The sequence below is a fragment of the Lagopus leucura genome, unplaced genomic scaffold, assembly GCF_019238085.1.
Source record: "Lagopus leucura isolate 7727_CA_CO unplaced genomic scaffold, USGS_WTPT01 Super-Scaffold_100002, whole genome shotgun sequence".
NCBI classification, from domain to species: Eukaryota; Metazoa; Chordata; class Aves; order Galliformes; family Phasianidae; genus Lagopus; species Lagopus leucura.
This window is the reverse complement of record NW_024962263.1, coordinates 27,334,934-27,354,474: the sequence shown is the minus strand read 5'-3', so window position 1 is coordinate 27,354,474 and position 19,541 is coordinate 27,334,934. Positions and strand designations below refer to the sequence as shown.

At 39.3% G+C, this 19,541-nt stretch overlaps 1 protein-coding gene across 2 annotated transcripts in view; it reads left to right on the top strand.

Moving 5' to 3' along the window:
* Positions 1-8,362, top strand: part of GALNT1 (polypeptide N-acetylgalactosaminyltransferase 1) — a 75,070-nt gene extending 66,708 nt beyond the window's left edge. For both annotated transcript variants that reach the window (XM_042868944.1, XM_042868945.1), the window contains exons 10-13: positions 2,598-2,737; positions 3,843-3,941; positions 4,731-4,865; positions 6,716-8,362. In XM_042868944.1, coding sequence (XP_042724878.1) covers positions 2,598-2,737; positions 3,843-3,941; positions 4,731-4,865; positions 6,716-6,862 — 521 coding nt within the window. In that variant the 3' untranslated portion in view covers positions 6,863-8,362. The remainder of the gene's footprint in view (positions 1-2,597; positions 2,738-3,842; positions 3,942-4,730; positions 4,866-6,715) is intronic.
* Positions 8,363-19,541: the final 11,179 nt, after the last annotated feature.

Here is a 19,541-nt window from a genome sequence, read left to right as displayed (position 1 = left end):
GACTTGAAATATAATAAAATAAAGCTTATGGTGTTTTGGTTTGTTTTTGTGTTTCTGGGGGAGCAAAACAAAAGCTCTGGTCAAGTATGGACAGTAGTAAGTACTGTTAACGCTGTTTTCATGAGCAAAGCCAAAGTATTTCAAAAAACAAGTGATGAACATGATTGTCTTCCTCATTATATATCTACCTGTACAGTCTGGCGTAAGAGTTAGCTGGGAGGAAGATTTGACCTCATTCTGGTTTTGTGGTTTTAATATATGTATATATTTTAGCTGAGCCTTTAAAAACAAGTACAAAAACACTGGAAGGCATATGTAAGACTCCACTGCATATTGAAATTCTTACCTGTGCGTGCAGAAAATAGCAGTGCAGAAACACCTTTAATTTTTCTATACAATTTGTATTTTGCAGTTTTTCTTGTTTGCTTCTATTTCTTCCCCCAAATAACAGTTACCCCTTAGTTGTTGTGCTGTATAGTGTAAATAGGGAGACTCCAGCTAGATGAGAATAATAATAATAGAGAGAAGAAGTGAAAGCTGCTAAGAGATTGATATCTCACTTGGAAAGCAAAACAATTTGGCCTTGTTAAAGACCACCCATGAAGCAAACTGTACTTCTTCAGCTATCCCGTGCTCAGGTCAGTGTGCCAGTAGGTGACTTTGTGTGACTTCAGAGTACTTTATTGGCTGGTTTGTTTGTTTGTTTGTTTTTAGTTCTGTCACATTAAAAATGGTTATAATGGATACAACCCACACCTTTTATTTCAGTGTGACGGAGCAAAAATCAGCTGGCACATTTCTTTCATGTAGTGGCATTTAAAATTACTTCAAGAAATAATACATTTGTAAACAATTAGATGTCACTTTTAAATTCTTTATGGTTGTGACTTCAGTCCTTGTGCCGTTTTTAAAGTGACAGAGCCCAATTTTTTTTTTTTTAAGGTCATTATAGCAAATTCCTTCGATGAATAAGTTTTGAATTTTGTCATATTCTTCCAGGAGTAGCATGATAGCTATGTCATCCATCCACTTCACTTTTCATGAGTGGAGGATGAGGATCAGCAGCTTTTCTTTTCTTATTTCACAGTGTCTTGAGATAGTTCTCATTTTGCTGTGCAGGTTATCTTCATGTTGGTTCAGGGAGGGTAGTTTTCTGGGGTTTCTTATGCTGTGATTTTTTGCTTCTTTTTTGATGTGCTTTTGCTTAGTTTTCATCCATATTATTCACTGTTTTATTAAAAACAAGATTTCACTCATTTTTCCCCTTATTAGTGTAGTTCTCCAGAATGCTTTCTCAAAAGTCAGAAGGGTTTTCTCTTTTCAATTCAGTGATTCTGACTTAGCATTTTCCTATTTCTAGAATACTGAAATTAGAAATGTTTTCACTGATGTTTATCAGCAGCTGAAATTATGCAGGTATCTGTCTTAATTGAGTAGAAATACACCATCTGCTGGCAGGTTGATTTAATAACATGGTGTATCAACTGCAAAATAGTGCAAACTTCGTTTCAAAAGGTCAGGCAATTCTTGTGGTAACTTACAGTCCTCTAAGTGCAGAGATATTCCTGACAAATATATGGAGGAGGTCTTTAGGCACAGTGGTCAATTGAGCCATAGTTGTGGTCTGTAGGAGGGTATTTTTTTTGTAATGTATTAGGTAATATATCTTTTTGGCCTGTGTGTTTGTAGCGTAGTGTGGAAAATACAAATAGAATGTGAAGTAGCTATAAATTATTCTAACCTTAATTAATATTATTAAGATGTTAATAACAACAGTGCTTAATTCTGGTGTAGTAAAAAAGTACTTACTGACTGTGCAGACCTTTCTCATCCCATTTTCAGATGGGATTTGAGCAACTTAATTTTCAGAAGGAATTAAAGCTTCTACAAAGGGATGGGTAGATACAAGAAGAATGGAGCACTTTGATAAATGAGGGACAAAAGAGAATAAAGACAGACAAAATGCTGCAGAAATTAATAGCAGGCCTAATGGTGAACACAGTTCCTGTAACTGCTGCTTTTTTATTGAACGAATACTGTATTGTTAAGGGCTTAGTTCTCTGTATGAAGGCTGCTATTTCTTTATGTGGTTAGATGAATGATGACGAACCCAGCAGGTGGTACCTGACTTACAGAATTAAATTAAAACGCAATTCTCCTTGCTTTGCAGAAGGAAATTGCTATGTTACACTACATAGATATGCACCTCAATTGATAATGGGGTTAGAATGGCATTAGTAACTATACGTTTCAGCCTCTTTTCTCTGATAACTTAGTAAGCTGTAGCATTCAAATTCTTCCACAAACCACGGGTAAAAAATAGTCATGCATAGTACAGAGTTAGTGATTCCACCTTCTGTATAATTACAGGGAAAAAGAATTCACAAGTAGTGATTAACTTGTCTTCTGCAATAAGTATAAGCAACATAATGCTATATTTAAAGAAAGATGTTTTTTTAATGTGAAGATGATTTCTTAGAATGTTTTTCACACAAACAATGTGTTGTACCAATCACTTTTGTATCAGATGAAGTTATGTACAATTCACTAGTAACCATTAAATGCAACCTTTTTTTTTTTTTTTTTTTAACCTTCAGGAGTTACTAAGGTTGACTATGGGGACATATCATCACGACTTGGATTGAGACGCAAGCTTCAGTGCAAGCCTTTCTCCTGGTACCTGGAGAATGTTTATCCTGATTCCCAAATTCCACGCCATTATTTTTCTTTGGGGGAGGTAAGATTTTTATGTGGCATACTTGTCTACAATTTATTATAAAGTAAGTTGCACAGTAAGTTTTCTTCTATTCTGAACTGAGAAAGCAGACACATTAACCTCCAGCAAAGCTCAGTTAACTTGCATGTATATCACCATCACCTGAAAGGTGATGCATCTGTCACCTCAATGAAGTAGAAAGCCAAACTTTATGTGCTGTGTTAATTGAAATGTTTTCACTTTCTTATTACCATACTAAATTTCACAGAAAAGGCCGATAGAGATATTCATTCAGAAACACATAGTTAAGATGAACTCTATGAAGTTCTTCGTGTAGAGCAGTGTTTTGCTTAAAAAACTAGAGCGAGTCAAACAAAGACTTTGCTAAATGAATAAATAAATAAGTACTCTGAGCTTTGCCCTCAGAATCCTCTTCAGTGACCAGCAAATCCTAATAGTTCTTAAGCTTTGCTGGGCATTTCTCTGTTTTTCTTTAATTCACATGACAGTAGAGGTAGCATAGATGAATTTGTCCTAAATAAACAGGCACATAGTTTCCTCTACAAGCCATATTGAGTCAAGTATTGCACCTTTTGTAGAGTAATTCTGTACTGTGTTTGTTCAAGAAAAACGTACTTCATGAAAGAGAGGAGTGCTTATGCTGCTATCAGCAGACTGCTATTCATTGTACTTACTATATAGTAATACAGTCTTAATCCTGCATCTCAAGAACTGAAGAAATTGAACCACGTCTCCTGTGACTTCAAATGAAATTAAGCTCACTGTGCCTAGAAGAGTGCTTTGAAACTTTCGGTAGTTTTGGGCTGGAGGTGGAATTGACTCCATTGCATTGTAGCTGAGCCTCTGAGAAAAAGGGGTCTCAAGGTGGGAAGATCCCAATAGAAGGGAAAGAAGTGTGACTGTAACAAAGCAGCTTGATCATTTGCCTGGGAATCTGAGTCATGGTTAGCATTCTCTCACTGTAGTACCACTCATATACTTTACAATTCTTGCAGATAACCCGTAGGTATATAGCAGAGAGAACTGGTGTCAGTGTGGTTGGATACAGGCCTAGTTCTTTCTTAAAAATAACAGCCTTTTGTGATGTGCTCTTTCTCACTCCCAGATAAGAAATGTGGAAACAAATCAATGTCTGGATAACATGGCAAGAAAAGAAAATGAGAAAGTTGGAATCTTTAACTGCCATGGAATGGGTGGAAATCAGGTGACTTTTTAAATGATAGCAATGAATTGTTTTAAATTCTATTCATCAGGATAATTTTTTACTAACAATCATTAAATTTTACGTAAGCTGAACATTTTGTGAAACCTTGAAGATGCTGCCCTTAAGAGGGAATGCATGAGAAGATGTGTTTATGATTCCTTACTTGTTATTTATTTGAAGACTGATTGTAGCATGATTTAGATAAAGTAAAAAATGAAACAAGGGGAAGAGACTGCTGTAAGCCACACTTCCCCTCCTGTAGGTTCTCACAAACCATCTCCTGATTAGACTTGTTGATTGTCATTGATAGTTAAACAAAAACAAAATTATCTTCTTCCACCTGAACTGACATTTTCAGTGTGCTTGAGTGTCACTTCTGAAACTTTCTTCCACTTGTTTGGTTTTTTTTGGTTTGTTTTTCTTTTATTCATTTGTTTCATTAGCAATTTTTGATCAGGTCTTTTCCAGTATACGAAGATTGACTGACTTGGGGACTGTGCTGTTCCTGTGTGGAAAACAGCCTGCAATTTGGAAATGTCATACGGAGAACTTATGTATTGTTTGTATTTGTCCCCTAAAAGTAAAATTATTTATGTGTATGATGAACAAAAGTAATGTTCAGTGAATATTAATGAAGCAACGCACAGATGTTCCCCTCACTCACACCTGCCTCCTCTGCTCCCTTCTACCACCACCACCCCTTTGCTGTCCCTTATCCAGGAATTCTTTAGTTGTGTTGGGTTGTTGGTTTTTTTTTTTTTCAGTTTTTGTCATTATTTTTCTGTCTAGGTTTTCTCATATACAGCCAACAAAGAAATTCGAACTGATGATTTGTGTTTAGATGTCTCCAAACTTAATGGCCCAGTAACAATGCTCAAGTGCCACCATTTAAAAGGAAATCAGCTTTGGGAATATGATCCAGTGGTAAGTCTTCTAATAACTTGTGATGTTAAAATTAGCCAACTTCTGTTTTTATGTGAGCCTTACACATCAACAGACTCTTTTGTGGGGCTGCTATTTGACAGTCAGAACAGGAAACAAAGTTAGGAGGATTATGTTCCCCTTGCCATTAATTCATCAAGTGGTATTTGCATTGATTAATTACCTAATGAGTTTTGGAGGAGGTCTTAAAAAAAAAAAAAAAAAAAAAAAATGTTTTCAATGTGCTTCCAGACCCTCTGAAGAAAAACTGTTAGTGCAATATTCTTTGAAGGTGAGGTTGCCTTAATATTACCTATTGCTGATCACATAGATAGCGGAAATTATTTCCTGTCATCAATTCTGGCACCTGGTATCTTGGGTCTCACAAGGTTAAAAGGAAATGCTGTTGTAATTAAAAAATCAGCATCCAAAATTATAAGAGAGATTTTACATTTACATTTAGTGTGTTTAAGAGATGCTTCAGACAGCTTTATTTTAATCACCTCTTCCATACTGTGCAAACTCATTTTGAAATTCATAAGTTAAACTGACAGAACTAGAAATCATTGTGCGCTTGCGCGGTGGTCATTGATGTGCTGTACAAGCTCCGAAGACAATGCTGTGATTGAGTACAAATGTTGATTGAAATGCTTAAGTTCAAATTTTGGGAGTCATTCATTCTTTTTTTAACATTGTTAGTCTACGTGACTGAAGTAAATACATTGAGTAATAGTGTGCAGTAATGTGTTTATGTAATAATCAGTAATTCATGAAAGGGTAAGTGCTGGTTGTTTTTATTTCTTTTCTTGTTTTTTTTTTTTTTTTTTTTTTTTTTATTCTTGCCTAAGTGCCTAATTACAGATAGTATCAAATCAGATTATTATCTTTAATTTATTTTGAAATGAAGTAACCAAGTTCTGAAGTAGAAGATAGTATCCAGATAAAAGATCACTAGCATTTTTCAGCATGTGTTTGCATTTTGTACATATATGTACGTTTGTAGATGTGAATGTTTTTGAGAAGGGTATAATATAAGGTCAGTTTTGTGTCCCTGACTGAGAAAAAAGAATTCAATGTGTTTGTTCTGATCTCATGAAAACTATTGTTATAACTAATAATCAAGGCTGTACATCTTATCAGAGTTGAGCTTCTAAGTACTTGCAAACTCACGGAATCATAGAATCATAGAATGGCCTGGGTTGAAAAGAACCACAGTGATCATCTAGTTTCAATCCCTCTGCCATATGCAGGGTCACCAACCACCGGACCAGGCTGCCGGAGCCACATCCAGCCTGGCCTTGAATGCCTCCAGTGATGGGGCATCCACAACCTCCTTGGGCAACCTGTTCCAGTGTGTTACCACCTTCTGGGTGAAAAACTTCCTCCTAATAGCTAACCTAAATCTCCCCCGTTTCAGTTTAAAACCATTCCCCCTTGTCCTGTCACTATCCACCCTTGTAAAGTTGTACCCCCTCTTGTTCATATGCTCCTTTCAAATACCAGAAGGTCACAATGAGGTCTTCCCATGGCCTTCTCCGTGCTAAACAAGCCCAGTTCCCTCAATCTTTCTTCAGAGAAGAGTAGTACAGTCTTATTTAAATAATGGTGGATATTGCTTGACAAAGAACATTGTTTTGTAAGTTCAGACTGTTTTCTTGTTCTTGAAACGTAATGTGTTTATCTAATAACATAGAGCGACATATTTGAGTTTTCTTTAGCAATGGGTTCTGGGGTTAGTAAGCAAGGAAGGTCTTGTCTAGCTCCTGTTTACTTATGGAAGAATTGTAAGAGATATTAAAACCTCTTTATTCTGCCTGGTGATTTTGTACAACTCATTTCTTTTTGTCTTCCAGAAATTAACTCTGCTGCATGTGAACAGTAATCAGTGCCTGGACAAAGCCACCGAAGAAGACAGCCAGGTACCCAGCATCAGAGACTGCAATGGCAGCCGCTCTCAGCAGTGGCTACTTCGCAATGTCACCCTTCCAGAAATATTCTGAGAGGTTCTAAAGAAAATAAAGGATTGACTGGGCTACCTCGGCAAATACTTTGGCTACACTGTTAAGTAGCAACAGAAGGAAACTTCTCTGCAGAATCCACAGTTTGCCACCTGTTAGAACTCCTGCAGCTTTTCTGTAGCTGTGAACCAGCCTTCCTGTAAAAGGATGTGAAACTACCACACATACTAGTGAGACTGCGCCCACTGATGTTTACATGATTGAAGGAGTTTCTTCTAGCAAATCACGTAGAGAACATTTGGACAGTGGAAACATAATCAATGAAATATTCTTTCTGAGGAGCTGCATATCGTCGTAGTTTGCTTGCACATCAGTAACCTCTGCTGAAAGTGCTGTTGTAATGAAGAAAGTTCAAGACTTTTTTTTCCTGGTTAGCTGTGGTAACCAGACTACTAAATACAGATCTACAAATAAGCAGAGAGCTGGGAAATGGATTCAATAACATGAGATAAGAATTCTGTAGTTTAAGGAGGAAAAAAAAAAAAAAGTAAACAGGGTTGAATGGAAACTAAATCAGAACTATGAAAAGTACAATTTGTTATAGTGAAGTATCAAATTTATATGTAGATTTTATACCTCAGTGGGGGGATGATAACCAAGTCAAAACGCAATTCTCTTTTTTTCAATTGTGTGATAGTCCATAAATACTTCTTTTCTCCCTGGTGGGTCTAAAATAATTTTGGGCGCAAGCAAAATGAGCGTAAGAATAAACTTAGCTCTTGAATGTCAGATCAACATTTTTATTTCAATTTCTTGGCTGTTGGAATTGTATCTTTTTATTACTGTCTGAAAACTGGAGGTTAACATGCTGTCTAACTTGTTTTTTTTGTCCAGACCTGACATTTCAGTTTTTATTTGGGTCAGTCAGCTTTCATGGACATTCGTGGCCAAACAGAAAATTTACGTACGTGTTGAAGTCCTTAAGTTAACTTGATGGAATACACTTAGCACCCGGAACTCATACTACTGTATTATGGTTTTGTTTTCATGGCCGTAAATCTTTTGTTCCCTGTTTGATTTTGGTCATCAGAAAGCCAGAAGAGAAGATAGGTGATGTGGGTAGCAGGAGATTGGCAAAACTGAAGGTTTTCTGGAATCCTTTTTCACTCCATATTCAGATGTGCTTCACTGTCAAGTGCATATTTAGATTAGATTCTGAATTGTAATGTTGATCTGCTGCTTTTTTCTAATAAAATCTAAAGAAAGATAGCTAAATTGGTATGGTTTTAAGTTAACATAGCCAAAAGCAATATGACTGTCATTACATGGGTCTGCATTTTTTTTTTTGAACTGAATTGTTCTGTTAAGAAAAATCTGTGTGAGCTGATGATGAAAATGAGCTACTGAATGCTCAGGCTATATGTTGAATTTTCTTTTGGAAAGAAAAATGAGATTTACTTAATGGAGAGGATATTTTTATGATAAATGTCATTGTTTGGCCAACTGTCCTGTAAAGCAAATTAAATCTAGACTCCTGCAAAAGTTGTGTGGAATTATGTTTGACTGTTACTGCCATTCTATAGTTGCTGCTCCCAATTGCTTTAGGCAGTGTTATCTCCATTATTTCTGCAGTAGTATGCAAGAGTTTTCATCTGCACAACAGGAAAATTTCAAAGAAAAAACTGCCATGTTATACTGCTATTTAAAATCCATAAGATGAGATGATGTGGTTATATTTACCTAAATACAGGTATCTTTCATATCCCTCTCTTTCTCTCTTTTGGAAAGCTCTACAAATCTCATGAGGTAGAAGTGGATTAATGAAAGTAATTGCATGGTGCAGTTATTAGGAAGGTATCGACGTGTGTCTGCAGGACTAAAACAAAGAGTCTGTCTTAATGGTTGTACGGAACCTTGTTTCCCTTTGGTACGGTTGGTGAAGAGGATGGGATGGTGACAGTGTCATCAGAGTTGGCACATTTTCTTGCTCCTTACATTGTCTGCTGTCCCTCATGTCTTTATGCTGTTTGTGAAGTACAGTTAATGTTCACCTGAGACTGGATGTTAGCCCACCATGATACTGACTGCAGTCTGGTGCTGTATCAGTGCGTGGTGTTTTGGATCATGTTTGGGATTTTAGTTTTGCTTTATCTTAGCAAAGAAGCTTTGAGCAGAGCAGGGTAGGAGAGCATGCAGGGGATTAAGAGTGAGGTTAGGTCGTAATTCAAAAACATTTTCCCGAGTTCCGAATTGCATCCCTTTGAAAACATTGCAAGAAAAGAGGTTTTAATTTGGATTGACTAAGCTTTCATGGAGTGAGAAATAGAAAAATCAGAAGAGCAGTGTATGAGTTCTGGATGTTTTAAAAATTTCTTAATTCGGTGCTTTGGACCTTATATGACTCTTCAGTGAACACCTAAAAACCAGTACACTTTCAGTTTATATTTGTAATTCTTGTGATCATTTCTGTGATGCTTATCCCTTTAAACCATGGCAATTACTTTTTGTGTGTAATTTTTTAATCCATAACTTTGATGGATTTTGACCTGTATTCAGCAGATCATGCATTGGTTGGTAATATTATGATAATAATCATTGCACAACTAAAATCCCTATGTCAAGGTATCAGGTTTGCAAAACTGAAATACTGATTGTGATGCACAGCCCATACCTTAGTGATTGTTCCCTGCTGAGCACTGGGGGGAGAAGCAGCAGTCTGGAGACTATCTGCAGCTTCTGGGTGTTTGGTTCAAAACCCTTCGCTCCCCAGTCCCATGGCAGGGCTGACTGGGCTGGTTGGTGGTGGTTGGCTGGGCTGAGCTTGCCAGTGTCACCAGCCTGTGCTCAGCAGTTGCTGAGACTATGTTAGGAGTCAACGCGTGGCTTCTGTACAGAATCGCTGTTCCTTCAGCAGCGTGCATTTCAAATATGCTGTGGCATTAAGCATATTCCAAACATTGCCATGGAATAGCTCCCACACCTGGTTTTCTTGCTTTTCTTACCCTGTGGTTGTGGCAGCTGTCAGTGGTGCTCACTGCTGACATTGAACCTGGTGTCTCCATTTACCTGCAGACTCCCAGTGGTGGTCCTCCACTGTCAGGCGTCATATTCTTATGTCCCAGCTCCAAGTGGGAGTACTAGTGGACTCTAAATACCTAGTTTCTTTAAATCGAATCCCTCCTCTCAGACTAAAGTCTTTGGGAATTTTTAGAATCTCTGTAGCTATTGTATTCAATCTGTTCTGAAAAATAGCATTCTGTTCTGTCGTAGTGTGTAACATATCTGTGTTAATGGGGATATGAATAATTTCTGGGCTCTGGAGGCAGTGGTCTCCAGCACCTCTGCGCTTAGAGCTGCTTTGTTCAGAAAAGATGTAGGAGGTAAAACAGAACATGGATGTCCTGTTTGACATTGACAGCTAATGCGTGTAAGGTAAGTGAGAAGACCAGGAGCCACGTTTTGGAGAGAATTAGTAAATTCTTCTTTTGTACTGCCTTCAGTTTGTTTAGTGTAGATTTCCTATGTCTGCTCTAAAGATAGTGTTCTGTTCTTCATCTTTTCCTCATTTGGCTGTGCAAAGACATTTATTGAGAAACACCAGTGCCTTTTAACTGAATTGACGTGTATTACACATTATGGTATGACCTTTGGGTAACTACTCTGCTAGCTTTTTTCAAATATGAAATTAAGTTGCATTTTAGTGGCTTTATTTTTATGGTGGTAATGTACAAAAGAGCTTAACTTTCCATATCATAACTGCAGTGGATATAATCAGAGACAGTACTGTTAAAGGAAGGGAGAATCTCTGCGTTCCAGGTTAGCTGCATAAATAAGGTGACGGTTCTAATTCCCTCTTTGCAGAATCTGTCTTTGTTGCCCTGTTTGTTCAAGTAATGTAACGCGTTCAGAGAGATGAGCAAACCCTTGGCAGAGCAAATTTCTCATACTGTATGTCCCCTTCCAATTAAGAAGAGACAAGTATCCATCAAAAGACTGGGAGATCGTTATTAAACTTTCCATAATCTGAGAGCATGGAAGAACTGTTACTGTAATGAGAAAATGCAGGAAATGGTCATTAGTCACAGAATAGATTTTAATGGCTTTAACACCTTGCTTCTTGTTTGAACTCTGTTGTAATAATAGAGATTTAGGGTCGGGTTAAAATGATCAGCATCACAATGCTGTTTACTTTCAGGTCTGTATTAGAATTGCATACAAGCATCTTCAAGCAAACTGTTGCCGGTTGTTTGTCTGACCCTTAAACACTGGTAATTGAGAACTGTTTGACCAGACTCAGCTGTGATGTGCTGTGAAGGTGATACACACGGTGTACAGTACTTTGAATAGCAAAATCATATTTTCTTTGTTTAAAAACAAGAGTTTTAATGTAGGAAATTGAAGCAGCATAAATAGTTATTAAATTACCTTGAGACTGAAGATGAAGAGACCTTGAGATGAAAACTAACTCACTGCACAGCTCACTTTTTTTTCTTTAATCTTAGAGAATGCAGTTGTAGCATTCTGCTTCCATTTCATGCCATGTCAACTGATCCCTACCATGCTGAGCTCATGCTGAGCCATTCAGCCGGGTGATGTTAGTCCATATCAGAACCAACCTCTGAGATGAAAGCAAGCTGCTATGTCTGACAATAAACCAAGTAATTGCCACAGCATCTGTTCAGGGTATAGAGAGTAACCTGCCTTTGAAAGCATCTTTACTGGTTTCCTTGTCTCTTTGATTGTAAGAATCCAGCTTTAACTTCAAATCTAGCCTGAATTCTTGCTTCAGTAATTTATGAATCTTTACTGTTCTAATATTCTTTGCTATGTCACTGTGCTGTTGCTGCGGCTAGAACCATTTGGCCATGGAGAGCTTGCATTACTGGAGGTGAACTGCTGGTAGAAAGAAAATTAACCAGTGTTTTTCTTTTAAGAGATTTCACCACCACTTCCTCTGAACTTTAGAAATAAGCCTATCCTACAGTCTCAATTTTGGCAAAGGGAAGCACCTATGCTGTGTAGTAGTCCAGGAAAAACTGTTGGGTTTGTGTCCAGCCCATAGAAAGTGGGAAAGAAGCCCAGCCTTCATTGGTGTGGCGACTTCAGAGCTGGGAATGTTCAGACCAAATAATTTGAGAACAAGTTTTGTAGTTGCCTTGGCTGCATAATGAGGAGATCTGGGTTGTTTCACAGCAGAGATCTCATTTCAAATTCTGTGAAAACAGGAGGAATTTTCTGGCTGCTGTTTTCTGTCATGGTTTCGATGTTCATGAATTGATTAATGGGAGCATGTGAGTCTCTAATGGATCTTTTTGGTCTGAAAATGTTTTCAAGTAGCTAACCACGTAATAGATTAGCAAAGTGGTAATCAGACCTGGGCCCATTAAACGGACGCAGTGCAAATGAGCAGTTCTGATAGCAAATATGCTAGGATCTCAGATGTAACAGCTGTCACTGCAGGTAATTGCTGTGACGTGGCAACTAATGGCCTGTTGAATGCTGATGAACTCCTCGCCACGTCTCCTGTAGTCTTCTCAGTCAGGGAGATGATAGGAATGAAAAGTGTCATTTCCATTACCAGGGTAGAGAATCTCCCCCCAATGTGAAATAAAATTAGGTATATATAAAAAAAAAAAAAAAGTATCCTTGAGACAGCGAGATCAAGTTGCACGTGTAATTCTGTTCAGATGTGGCTGCACTTAACATGGTGATCGAACTAGAGACAAATCTTAAAACCAAAAATTTTCTCCTTCCCAGATGCTGAAAACCACAGGAACTTGATTCTGTATTAGCCATATTTATGGCCTGCTTTGAATGTGCTAGTTCTCAAAATTGCTCTTTGTAGTTGAAGCCATTTGTTCTTCTGATCTGGCCTAGATATTTTTGTGTGTGATCTTGAAAGTGAATCCCTAAAAGAAAAAGCAAAGAATTATTTAATTGCAGATTGTGCGTATGTACATATTTCTGTGAAGTAGTTTGGACAACGCACTAAACCAGCTCAGCCAATTAATACTGAGGTTCATCCCACAGCGGGAGTGCAGGCTTCTGTTGCTCAAAGCAAGTTTACCTCTGTGTTACCTGTTGCAGGCATGCTTAGCCCTGCCTGTCTTTCTCTGTGCATAGGATGCAGCTGGTGCCAGCACCCCAGTGAGATGAAATGCTTTATTGTTACAGCTCCTTTTCATGGTTTTGAGCTTCTAGGACGTATTGTATCCCATTTCTACTTTTCTATGTGGTTTCCTTGCCTTGCACAATTTCAGTTCAGCCCCATGCCACAGTTCTGAAACACCTCTTGAAGAAAATGATAATATCTTTGTGTGATTCAGTGGTTTTGCAAAACACCAGACCCTCAAAGCCTGATTTGTTTCCAGCTAATGACTTGCCTACTGAATCTCTTGAATGCGTCAAGACCAGTCCCTTAAGGCATGCGGCAGTTCTCTGAAGCTACATTCCAACTGGATCTCTGAACTCCGTTCTTGTGGAAACTGAAGAGGCTGTTTGAGTGCAGTCCGGTCAGATTTGTGATAAATGTCAGAGATGATCTTAAATAAACACTGACATCACTTAGTCTATTGTTTTCCTCAGGTTCCCTGAAGGTCCACTTGACCCTTTTGTATGTAGAGGTTTGTTTGTTTGTTTACACTGTCAGGAACTGTATTTAAAGAGGCTTGTGCAGCTGTGTCAGTTCACTCCAATTCAGCACCTTCATCTCCTCTTTACTGTGTTGGAAATAACCTGCTCACAAGTGCCTTTCTTTCTGCCACTATGCAGCAATCCATGGGCGCAAAGCAGTGCCCGCCTTTGCCTCATCCCAAGGCAGACACCTGAATTGCAATAGCTTGGATGGATGGTCTCATTTGGGAGATCACAAATTGCTGTCTGAAGTGTTTTTTTAGATTGAACAGATTTAATAATAAAGTGGGAGTTTCTGTTCCAATTTTTGTCTGGGTATGTGGTTAAATGTTGTGCTTCCATGTGAAGCTTTTGCATAAGAAATACCAGAGGAATCAACCCTCTTCAAGAAATGGGGCCATTTGGGTCTGTCTGTTAACTGTGTTTGATTTGGACATCAAGATGATACATTAGTTTTCATCACATCAACACACAGTGTTATGTGGGATAAGATGCCTATTAAATATGATTTTGGTTGTACCAGACAGTGACATAGAAGTTTCCTTCATCTGTCAAAGAGATGACAGAACTGGACTCACAGTAACAGTGGCAGTGTGGTGCGGTTTAGTGGAGCCTGTACTGATGGTCATTATTGCTCTCTTGAAGCTGTTTGGCGATGTCCCTTCTTTCAGACCCTCTGGTGGAAAACTGGAGCACTGTGTGCAGCACTTCCTCTGTGCTTGGTCTTGGGCACAGACACAAGGCAGCTCTTTTAGTAGCATACAGCTCTTCTCCCTGCAGGATGTTCTCATATTGCAAAAAAGATGACACAGTGTTACCTATATTTGTAATATTGCTAATTAAAGCTGTAGGAACTGAAGGGAACTGTACAGTCCTTCATTTTTGTGAACGCTGGTGTTTTAAGGATAGATGTTTGTTTCTTGTTTGCTTTGTTTGCTCTCCTCTGCTGGGTTTCATTCAATGATATAAAAACTTTGTAAGGAATTTAGATGAATCTTACCCACTCCTTGGTGGGACTTGTCTGTGAAGGTGCTTGTCAGAACCACAAATTGTGCCAGGAAGATAGAGAAGATAAGAGCACAACTTAAACTTCCTGTAACAGTCTAACTAATTTCTTTGAGGTAAAAGTAGCTGGGCTTCTCATTAAACTGCTTACCTTGAAAGCTGTGCTTCATGGCATTATCACAGATAGTTTTCTCTGTCAGTTTTATCGGGTTCTTTAGATGAGCCTATGCAAGATTATAGTATTAACTGAAAAAGCCAAAGAAACAATCACCTTGTTTTGAGAAACATCCACCTCCTTTGTGGAGTTTTCACTGCAGTGAGTCTGAATTATTGTGCATCTTCCTGCTGCCTCTCAAGTTGATGCATGATCACCTGGCACTCATATAGTGCTGGTAAGGTGTTCGTGAAGTAACTGTTTGTGAGAAGAAACCCTCTTTCAAGTAATTTATTGGTATCGAGCAAGTTGTTAACACAACCATTGGATGATTCCATATCTCTTTTGATAATAGAAGAGTTGGGAACTCAGAATTGCATCGAAAAAGACCATCCAAAGAAAGTCAGTCTTGTTAGTGACTGTATTACAGTAACTTGTCACAGTTAGGAGGATAGCGAAATACTAAGCAAACAATTATGTTGCTGCTTTGAATTTCTAAAAGACTAATTTTTTAGTACTTACTGAAACAGAAAACAGAATCCTTTTGAAATCTGAGCCAGCCTATCTTCTTGCCCAAGTTCTTGCTGTGTATGCTACTGCTCTAGGCTGGAAATATTAAGGGTCAGCACAGGGGCAACGCTGTCCTGGGACTCATTCTGTTGATTCAAATAATTTGCAATTTTACATATAGCTGAGTCCTGGGAAAGACAAATTATTTCTCATTAAGGGAGTAGAGCCAAAAAAATGTACCTGAATCGCTACTAGAAAAAGATGCATCTTAACAGATTTCATCTAAACTCAAAAGTATTATTTTCAAATCCTTCCTATGAAACAAGGTACAGAGCTCACACACTGCCTCCAGGCAGATGGAAACTGTCACTCCTGTGAGGAGTGATTGGCTCAGTGAGAAAGACCAGCTCTGTGTTGTCACTGCTGCAGACCCACTGCACTGCCTGCTGCTGAGCATTGCCCAGGCATCTGCACCCTGGGCTGCTCTCACAGACACTGAGGCAGGGTGTTGTGAGAACAGAGCAGCAGACCGTTAGGATACTGTGACTAGAAATGAGTGGGAAGCACTCAGCTGAAGAGGCATCCCACTGTTTCTTCTGACTCCTTGGCACTCCCATAGCATCTTTTGTGTCAATGAGGCATCCTCATGGAGGTAGGGAATCCCAAGGCTGATGGATACTGGTAGGGCCAAAGTAGCATGATACCCAGAAATCAGGTAGAGATGTTTCCTTTGATTCCTAAAGGCATTTGATCCAAAATGGCCATCATTGTGTCTCTCTCCTTGTCAATTCTCAATGACAGAAGGGAGAAAGCCCCCCCACAGCCATTTTTCTCTTTTCTTTGAAAGGCCAGTGCTCTTCATTCTTCTGTCACTGGTTGATGGAATATACTAATGTAAAATCCCCTTTCCTCTCATGCAGAGAGTAGGTTAGTAAGTTTACTTAATAGTCAAATGAAAACCAAGGGAGGGTGCAGAGATGGGGAAGAAGAGAGCCAAAGAGTGTGTTTAATCCTGTTTGTCGCCACTGATCTGCACAAAAATCCCAACTAGTCAGTGTTCTGCAGCTGTCAGAATGAATATCTAGTTCATGGGAAGAGGAAAAAATACAGAAAGCAGCTTTTCAATGAGGAAGAAAAAAAATCCTAAAGAATATGTGCTTCATTTTGTAACGAGCCGGCAAAGTATTTTGAAAATGATGACATTTGAAAGAGCTCACTCTCTCTTTGGTTTGAGCCCCGTTTTGTTGGCATTGTAGCATGTCTTTTAATCCTGCCACCCCTCCTTTCCCTTCTCTCCAATGCCAAAGATGTGTTTACAGCAGAGAGCTAAATCCAGGCAGAGCTGGGGTTCAGTAGGTGTATGTCCTGCTGCTCTTCGCTGCGCTGTGCTTTCCTTACTGGTAAATACTCCAGCAGCCCTGCCTCCTCCTGCTTACACCATTACCAGACTGTTGTTCTATGTGATTGTTACTCAGCAAACCAGACCAAACCACTGCCCTCTCTCCAGGCTTCCAACCAGGAACTGCCAGCACTACTGCACTTCAAACTGCCGCCTGCACGGGGCTGTGAGGCCATGACAGCCCCAGTGAGCAGACCTCAGCACAGGGATGTGGACCCAGCCGTGCCTGCTGCCACCAGGTGGTCGGCTGGTGCCAGCACTGGTTCCTGTTGGGATATGATTGCCAGTTTGGAGTTCTGACACAGTGTTTTGCTGTAGCAGGGGGTTGGACTTAATCTCTACCAACACCTACAGTTCTGTGAGTTTCTCCTAAGATGAATAGTCTTTTTTTGCTCTGTGCAGTGATCTTTCTGCACGCTGCAAGAAAAACCTGCACGGCAACAAGTGATCTAATCTTACAGGAAACTTTTATTATAGTTTACAGCAGGTTGGAAGTGTTTGTTTTGTACAGACTTTTGGGTTTCCCCTTTCTCTGTCATTCCACCTGGGTGCATAAGTTACTGTGAGTACAGCTGTCCAAGGCGAAGGTAAAAACATGTGCAAGAAATTCTAAACTATTTACTGTTTCTAATAATGCCATAAGTTCTGTGATCTGAAATGATAGAATATTGTTGGGTTAGAAGAAATTACCAGTGGTCCTGTCAAATGCTGCCACAGTTGCCAGCAAGCGCTGGGTTGAGCATGGTGCTGACCTCCTCCAGAGCACTCACGCATTGTCTGTCCAAAGAGCAGAGGAATAGAAAGAGTGAAGAAGGAGACCTCTGGAGCTCTATCAAACAGCCGTGCAGATGACAGTGCAACCACTTGCAGTTAGCCATGCAAAACCAGCCTGCAACTGGCACTGTATTTTGATGCAGAGTACAATAGTTACAAATTACTAAGATGGTCATCTGATGGTCAGCTGACTTTTCTTAAGATGTCTTAAGATGGTTAAGTTCTTAAGATGGTCAACTGACTTTTTGCCAGTTTGCAGACTTTGCTTAGCAAGTGCTCTAGGAGGTGAAGTAGCTTCAGGTAGTAATTCACACTGCAGAAAATTGATCTGTTCTCTGCTTGTCTGGGTAAGCAAACTGAAGTGGTCTTTTCTATTGGGGGAAGTGTGAGGACTGCAGGAATTGCAGCTTTCCTGTGAGTTTAAAACAAAGTCACTTGCTCATCTACCTGTTTAGCTACTTGCTGCTGAACTTCTACCTTGAAAATGAGACTATATGTGTTTTGTCTTCCTTACTTCAAAATTAAGTAAGAAATTCACAGTCTTATGTGGCTTCCACTCACATAAGGATGAAGATAATGGTAATTCCTGGGAAGGTTCCTTTCTGTGGTTATATTTTATTATATTTCAAGAACTGGCCTGAAATTGTCTTGAACTTTTATATCAGGGCTGAAGAAAGCAAGTAAGCTTCCTGTTATTTCCAATAAACTAAGAATGCTGTATATATGTTGGGAGAGAGGTAGGATATGAATAAAATTGCATCGTCTGCTTATAACCTAGAAATAATGATACAACTGTGAATGTGTAAGCTATGACTAAATGGCTATAAATGCCTTCCTTTGGTAGCAATGCATTCGTACTGAGGAGCTGAGATGGAAAACTGTTTCAAACCATGACTTTGTCTTGTTATGTGTGATCTGGCTTTGGTTGCTGTTTTGTTGCAGGAAGATCCTGTTCTGTGCTTGGATGATGCTAAAGACCAAACAGGAGAGGTGAGGAAGGAGCAGAGCACATGTCCATCCCACTGGCCTCCATCACATTGGATGGGACAGTACAACTGCCACACTGGGAAATGTTCAGCCTTCATCCTTCCCTTTCTTAAGTGTCCATGTGTGGATTTAGTATGCTAGCTGTTACTTAAGTAGACCATTTAAAATAATTAGATTTCAGAGTCCATTACTCAGGCTTTTTACTCGTGTTTGCTTCACATAACGGCTATCATCTGTTTAAAATTAAAACTTCATATGGAAATAATCTAGAGTGCAATGGCTGTGTTCTTACTGGATGTGGGTTTTTTAAGCAGGATTAATTGTTGTTGGTTTGGGTGTTGTTTTTTTTTTTTTTTTTTGTTTTTTTTTTTTTTGTTTTTTAATGTTATACAAAGCAGCAACAAACCAACCAAAACCACAGTGGGATCATGGGATTATTTGAGGGTATTTTGGTCCTGAGCCACTGCAAGTAGCTAACTTTACAATTGAAATCTGACCACCAGCTGCAACTGAACGTGTATGCTTGTTCTTCTTTTTGTGGGCAGTGCTTTTGCTTAACTTCTCCTTCATCCGTTTGATTTATGCTGATACCAGCAGTTTGCTCCCTGTGTACATTATGAGCACCGTCAGGCAGTGTTTTTATCAGGCTATGGATGGTTTTGGTGATTTAGTGATTTGGTGATTTTTAGGGATTTGGTGAAGAAGCCACAGAATCCTTCAGGAATGTCTTTTCCTGATAGAAAGGATGCACTTGTTCACCCTTCCTCCTTCCTTGTCCTGTTTCATGGGTTTTCTTATAGAGAAGAACTTGCCCTGTAATGCAAAGGGAAAGTGTGAGCTGAACTGTTATCTCAGGGATCTGTTGAAAACAGTCAGGCTTCTAAGGACAATGGTCCCCATAGCACGCCCATCTCTTCTTAGCTAAACCTGACTTCATAGGCTGCTGTAATATGATAAAAGCTCCCAGTCTTGAACCTAAATTTAGCACTGGACTTCAGATAAGCTCTGAGCTGGTTTGCATGACTGTGCTTGCAACTGAAATGACTTTATCTGCTTACCCTGGTGCACATACCTGTTGAACTTGTATTGGTTGTTGCCTGAGGCCCTCTGGGGACTGGGAGCTCCATCTCCTCTCACCTTCTTCCTGCCCTGACACTGGGATGGTGCTGCTGCTTATTGCCCAACATGCATTCCTCTGGAGCGGTAGCTCATGTGATGACTGCAGTCTGAAACCATTGACTTCTCCAGGAGAAGCAGGC